This window comes from Ranitomeya imitator, chromosome 1, assembly GCF_032444005.1.
Source record: "Ranitomeya imitator isolate aRanImi1 chromosome 1, aRanImi1.pri, whole genome shotgun sequence".
In the NCBI taxonomy this organism is placed as follows: domain Eukaryota; kingdom Metazoa; phylum Chordata; class Amphibia; order Anura; family Dendrobatidae; genus Ranitomeya; species Ranitomeya imitator.
The window spans coordinates 678,858,116-678,864,760 of record NC_091282.1 but is presented as its reverse complement, the minus strand read 5'-3'; the positions used below and the strand labels follow the sequence as shown (position 1 = coordinate 678,864,760).

Sequence of the window (6,645 nt, the reverse complement as noted above, 5' to 3'; positions counted from 1 at the left end):
ATTTTTGGACATAGGTGTCTATTTTTGCTTTTTGGTTTGGGTCTATTCTTGTATAGTTTCTTCTATTGATTGTCTTCTCTTGCAATGTATGGCGTTGTGGTGTCGCTTTCTTATTTTTGCTTTGTCCGATCAGTCAAAAGTCAATTGTGGTTGTTGTAAAAAATTTTGGGCATATTTTATTGTATGTGCCATATTTAGGTTTAGATTTGATTTTTTTTTTTCATTTTTTCATGCCAGAACAAACGTGCTACAATGGCCACTGTGTCAGAATCGAGCCAATCGGCGCAGGGGAGTGTGGTGAGTAATTATGTCAATTTCATTACTATTCGCAGTCATTTGTAGTTTTTAAAATAATTTCTTTATACAATTTTTACAGGCTTCTTCAAGTGAGGGTGAAGGAAGTCAGCGGGAGCAGAGAGGTCAGGGCCAAGGTGTGGCGTCAGCACGGCGAGTGAGTATTTTTATTAAACAATTTCTTTTTTTTTTTTGATTAGCATCCTGCTTTCACTAGGGATGTTTAGTAAGCTTACATTCAAACTTTTCAGGGTAGCAAGTATTGGGGGAAGGTAACAAAGGTGAAACAACCAAAACATTCAAAAATACAGGTGTAGAAACCATCAATATACATATATCAAATGACAAAGGATAGGGCCAAGGTACATATCATGACAGGTGCTGGTGTTTGTTAATATTTGCATATTTGTAACCTTTTCTGTTTGTAATTTTTCTAGGTTTCACAACGGGACCATGGAGTCATTGATGTGGAGCTCCTCATATCAAGCATCCAGGAGCGTGGCCCGTTGTGGGACAGCCGTGACTCCCGGCACATGGACCAGGTGGTGTTGAGGCGTTTGTGGGTAGAGGTGGCAAAGTCGCTGTGGGAGGGCTTTGACATAGCTCCTGCAAAGGACAAAGCCAACTTTGGTGAGTATTGCTGATATGCCGTGCAGATACGTTGCTATGACCCACCATCTTTCCAGGATAAACACAACCGTGTGTGATGCAATAAACGCCTAAAGTTTTGCATCGCACACGGTTGTTTTATCCATTTCAAATGCTACATATGTAACCTTTTTTTTCCTTTGCATTCACAGTTAAAAGGTTGAGGATCAGATGGCGATCCATCAAGGACCGTTTCAATAAGGGGATACGGGCAGAGGAGGAGCGCTCGAAGAGTGGTGCTGCTGCGGCCAAGTCTGTGCCCTATAAATATTCCAAATGTTTACAGTTCTTAAGACCAGTCCTTGGCCGCCGTCAGTAAGTATTTTGTCCACAAAACATATTGCACAGCCCCATTACAGTGCCCAGCCACATAGCCTACTGCACAAACACATAGTACATTGCCCAGCCACGTACATTGTGCATCCACATAGTATATTGGCAGGTAACAATATCGCAGCCACATAGCACACGTTCTAGCCACGTATCCACATAGTATATTTCCCAGGCACATACTGTATTGCCCATCCATGTAGTCAGCGTAACATATTGGCCATCCACGTAAATGTATCCCTATTAAAATGCTATATAGGCCATTAGTTAATTTTTTGGGTTAAGCGTGAGTCCTTGTAGTCCATGACAGGTTAAGTTCTGAGTCAGGGTAGTTCTGATTGCAGGAATAATGATGAAGTCTCGATCACATGATCCTAACATCATGGTCGTTCCTGCTATCAGATCAGTGAAATCACTGGTTTTTTTTTTATTTAATTTTTTATCTTGACATTAAATTTTCAACTATTTTTGTGGCATAGGCAGCTTCCAGAAAGAGTTTTCGATTACAAAATTTTTATACCCACAGTGGTATACGGTAAAAATGCTTTGACAGCGGGAATGTTCATGATTGTTATCGTCGGCCCTAACGGTCAGCTGGCGATAACAATCAGAAATTAATTATTGGCCACACAGACTGTGAGACCGAGGATTTGTATTATTGTGTAATGTAATGCTATTTTTATTCCAGGAGTTGGCGCATGGGAGAGGTTATTCATTGAAGACTAATTTTTTCATTATCTTTTCACAGGACACACAGCAGCACCCTCGAGAGAGCTCGCCCCGCAGAAGCGGTCCTTCATGAATCGCCATCTGATCCATCACAGCCCTCCCACAGCGACAGCAGGCTTGCACCACCATCTGGTGAACCGGCAGCCAGTACATCAGGTGTTCCCCTGGCCGAGGCCTCTGGCGCACCTTCGTTTGGGTATTCCCGACAGCGCCAGCGGGCCTCGGACAGGCCAACCATGCCCGAATTTTTGCATTTGAGCACGGTTTTCCAGAACTGTTTCAAGGCGTTGAGCGATAACATGGACACTCGTCTGTCCAATATCGACCGGCGCCTTGAAACAATTGAAACCGAGCTCTCAAATCCGGCAAAACATTTTTTTAGTACCATTGCTAAGGGCATGATGGAACACCTTACGCCGGAACTACAGATTTCAGTGATGCAGTCCTGCAACACTTCCTACGTGAGGGCTCTCCAGCAGGCTGGGGTCATGCAGTCAGCGACAATGGCAGTAGTGCCGTCGCTGGCAAGCATGACTCCCACTCCTGCTGGAGAGCCACTCCAGCCACCCCACCGTGGTCCACGTGCCGAGCGACGCCACCACAGGCACCATAACATAGTGCCGCCGACTCCTGCTCCTGCCATGCCTTCTTCCTCCCGTAGGCGTCATCATGCTGGGGAACCTGCCACAGGACCCAAAAAAAAAAAAAAAAGAGGAAACACAGACGGGCACACAAAGAGGCTCTGGTTGCTGTTCCAGTGACAACACCAACTGTCCGTAGGGGCTCGAGTCGCAGTAGGAGCAGCCAGGGCCAAACAAGGCTTGTGTTGCCTCCTCCCTCCCCTACAGAGGTGGCGGTTTCCTCCCCAGTATACCCTGGGGAGGGTTTGGATCTCCCATCAAGTCTACTTGACTATGTATCCTCCTCTTCGCCATCATCGTCATCTTCTCCATCATCCTCCCATTTCTCTCACCATTCCAGAGAAGACACCTACCATTCCCCCCTGGTGGCACAGGTGGAAACCCCCTAAGTTTAAGAACCCTTTTTGTTTTCTGTTTTCCCCCAATAAAAAATGTTATTTTTAAAAAACACTATTTGTTATTATTTATGCTATTATTTTCTAGAATTTATCTCGCCAAATCACGCCATGTGCTGTCTACACATATTTTGTGCTTCAAACACCTCATATATGCAATGTCAGACACTATTTTTTCAATTTTTAGTTTGCCTTTTTTTGGGTGTCTCTCATTGCTGTATGAGGTGTTCACACTTAATGCAGCAGCGAAACAGACAATGATGCAGATCACTGCAGCGTCCGCTGGTTGGTCCCTGGAGAGCTGTCACAGACATCTCTCCAGCGAACAACGATGCAGAGGCCCACGTACATCATGTTGATAAGCGCAGGGCCACGCTTCAGATATTTACCCTGGTTTCAATTGGAAAACATCGCTGTTATCGTTGCTTATCAGGTAAAACACAAAGATACAGGTCGATCAGACAAACAAGTATATGTAATATTATGGTATAAAAATTGTATTTGAATCGGTATAGAATTTAAAAACTTTTTTATTTAATATTTTAAAAACAACAGGTTCAAGTTTTTATAGGAACATTAAATTTGTGAACTATACTTAGATGCAAAATTTGACATATACCAAACCAACCTAAACGGAACTTTGATTGCACATTTCACGGAAAATTATTTTTTTTTAATATATTTCTAACTGTCACAGTAGAGGTATTATTGGTGTAGTTACAATCAGAAGACAGTCCAAAAGTAACATTACTACACCATTTGATCTTGCCATGACACACGGCCAACATCTGACACAAAATAGGCCGCAAAACGATCACGCATCTGCGCAATTTCCACACTTGTCCTCAGAGGATGATCATGGTAATCGGGCAAGGGGTTGGCTATGGGTTCATCCAGTTCAACATTTATTCTCTCTTTGGCCATAATGAAATTGTGGAGAACCACACAAGCCTTCACCACCTCATCCACTGTTTCAATTTTAAGATTAATGGCCGATCCCAATATCCGCCATTTGGAAACGAGGATGCCAAAGGCACACTCCACAGTCCTTCTGGCCCTGGACAGTCTGTAATTGAAAACCCTTTTTGTATGGTCCAAGCCCCGACTGGAGTAGGGTTTCAATAGGTTGGCAGACATTTGGAATGCCTCATCCCCTACCACAACAAATGGCATCGCAGGGCCTTCGGTGTGGGGAAGAGGTCGTGGCTGTGGGAAATTAAAATTGTTTCAATATAACTTTTGGCCCATATCCGACTCTTTAAATGTGCGCGAGTCATTTGCACGCCCAAATGCACCAATGTCCACTGCGAGAAAACGGCAGTCCGCACCGGCAATTGCCATGAGAACAGTTGAAAAGTATTTTTTATAATTGTAGAAAAGGGATCCACTTTTCGCAGGCTTGGTAATCCGAATGTGCTTTCCATCGACAGCGCCAATACAGTTTGGAAAATTACACACTTGGTTGAATTTCTGTGCGTTGGCCTCCCAGATTGCACTTGTAGGGACAGGTAAATATTCCTCCCGGAGATTATCCCACAAAGCGCGGCATGTCTCAGCAATAATTCCTGAAAGAGTGGAGACTCCAATCCGGAATTGAAAATGAAGTGACCTCAACGTTTCTCCGGTAGCCAGGAAACTGCAAAGAAGATAAAGAAATTTAGAATAAAGCACATTATAATTTATAAAAGTACATTGACCATTACAATTGAAAAAAATTAATAAAATAAAATAAAAAGTAAATACATATCACAGTCATTCAAACAGCAACGTACCGTAGAGTCACCAGCAGCCGTTCCTCTGCGGAAATAGCTCTCCGGAGCTGCGTGTCCTGCCTGCTAATGGATCCTTCCACCCGACGCAGAAGATAGCGGAAGCTCTCCTGTGACATCCGGGTATATTCGAAATATTTTTCCCGGTTGTCATTCAGTTCGCCAAACAAGCAATGGTATGCTCCACGACTCTCCCGGACTTCAACTATAGGGTGGATCCAAAAGCGGCGACGACTCCATCTCCGTTTTTCCCTTTCCCTTTCATTAAAACAGGCAACAGCATAGGCATGAGCCAAGGCAAATTCCATATCCATATCCATGTAGATACTGTTCATGGTTCGCTCCATCATGAATACCAGCAAAATGTGAGGAATTCATCTCTGCCAGGGTATATACACATTTGTTAACACCAACCCTCTTCTAGCCATTGGTGGTTCTTTATCTATTGTGTAGACACTTTTTATTGTGGGTGGGGGATGATGAATGACTCACTGCACTAAAAACGCATGCGTCTAAAAATGCTGCGTTTTTTGGTAAAAACGCAACTGCGTTTCAAAAACCCGCAGCGTTTTGCGACGCATGCGTTGAACGCATGCGGCGCAAAACGCTGCGTTGTACATGCGTTTTGGTGCGTTTTTGTTTGCGTTGTGCGTTGCGGCGACGACGCTGCGGCGCACAACGCAAATGTGAACTAAGACTTAGAGAATTAAAGGAAGTAGGTAGTGAGGAGGCATTAAATAAATACAGAAAATTAAATAAATTCTGTAAAAAGCAAATCAAGGCAGCAAAGATTGAGACAGAGAGACTCATTGCCAGAGAGAGTAAAAATAATCCTAAAATATTCTTTAACTACATAAATAGTAAGAAACTAAAAAATGATAGTGTTGGCCCCCTTAAAAATAGTCTGGGTGAGATGGTGGATGAGGATGAGGAAAAAGCCAATATGCTAAATGACTTTTTTTCATCAGTATTTACACAAGAAAATCCCATGGCAGACAAAATGACTAGTGATAAAAATTCCCAATTAAATGTCACCTGCTTAACCCAGCAGGAAGTGCGGCGGCGTCTAAAAATCACTAAAATTGACAAATCTCCGGGCCCGGATGGGATACACCCTCGAGTACTGCAGGAATTAAGTACAGTCATTGATAGACCATTATTTTTAATCTTTAAAGACTCCATAATAACAGGGTCTGTGCCACAGGACTGGCGTATAGCAAATGTGGTGCCAATATTCAAAAAGGGAACAAAAACTGAACTCGGAAACTATAGGCCAGTAAGCTTAACCTCTACTGTGGGTAAAATCCTGGAGGGCATTCTAAAGGACGCTATACTGGAGTATCTGAAGAGGAATAACCTCATGACCCAGTATCAGCACGGGTTTACTAGGGACCGTTCATGTCAGACTAATTTGATCAGTTTCTATGAAGAGGTAAGTTCCGGATTGGACCAAGGGAACCCAGTGGATGTAGTGTATATGGACTTTTCAAAAGCTTTTGATACGGTGCCACACAAAAGGTTGATACATAAAATGAGAATAATGGGGATAGGGGAAAATATGTGCAAGTGGGTTGAGAGCTGGCTCAGGGATAGGAAACAAAGGGTGGTTATTAATGGAGCACACTCGGACTGGGTAGCGGTTAGCAGTGGGGTACCACAGGGGTCAGTATTGGGCCCTCTTCTTTTTAACATATTTATTAATGACCTTGTAGGGGGCATTCAGAGTAGAATTTCAATATTTGCAGATGACACTAAACTCTGCAGGGTAATCAATACAGAGGAGGACAATTTTATATTACAGGATGATTTATGTAAACTAGAAGCTTGGGCTGATAAATG

General features: G+C 43.2%; 2 protein-coding genes across 2 annotated transcripts; one reads left to right on the top strand and one right to left on the bottom strand.

Annotated features, from left to right (window-relative positions):
- Positions 1-218: 218 nt before the first annotated feature.
- LOC138641973 (uncharacterized) lies at positions 219-2,762 on the top strand. Its single transcript, XM_069729865.1, has 5 exons — positions 219-297; positions 377-451; positions 732-924; positions 1,095-1,257; positions 2,021-2,762. The coding sequence occupies exons 1-5, from the start codon at positions 253-255 to the stop codon at positions 2,760-2,762; spliced, it is 1,218 nt and encodes a 405-aa protein (XP_069585966.1). The 5' UTR covers positions 219-252.
- A 425-nt stretch (positions 2,763-3,187) lies between these two features.
- Positions 3,188-5,311, bottom strand: LOC138642091 (uncharacterized). Its single transcript, XM_069730023.1, has 2 exons — positions 4,810-5,311; positions 3,188-4,673 (listed from the first exon to the last, which is right to left on the bottom strand). Exons 1-2 carry the CDS (start codon positions 5,154-5,156, stop codon positions 4,265-4,267), a joined length of 756 nt encoding a protein of 251 aa, XP_069586124.1. The 5' UTR covers positions 5,157-5,311; the 3' UTR covers positions 3,188-4,264.
- Positions 5,312-6,645: the final 1,334 nt, after the last annotated feature.

Excerpts from the sequence above, each read along its gene's own strand:
- LOC138642091 (XM_069730023.1), bottom strand. The coding sequence starts at position 5,156 with ATGATGGAGCGAACCATGAACAGTATCTACATGGATATGGATATGGAA. Across the intron at positions 4,674-4,809 it reads CGGCTGCTGGTGACTCTACG|TTTCCTGGCTACCGGAGAAA; the intron begins GTACGTTGCTGT and ends TCTTCTTTGCAG.
- LOC138641973 (XM_069729865.1), top strand. The coding sequence starts at position 253 with ATGGCCACTGTGTCAGAATCGAGCCAATCGGCGCAGGGGAGTGTG. Across the intron at positions 452-731 it reads GTGTGGCGTCAGCACGGCGA|GTTTCACAACGGGACCATGG; the intron begins GTGAGTATTTTT and ends TAATTTTTCTAG. Across the intron at positions 925-1,094 it reads AAAGGACAAAGCCAACTTTG|TTAAAAGGTTGAGGATCAGA; the intron begins GTGAGTATTGCT and ends TTGCATTCACAG.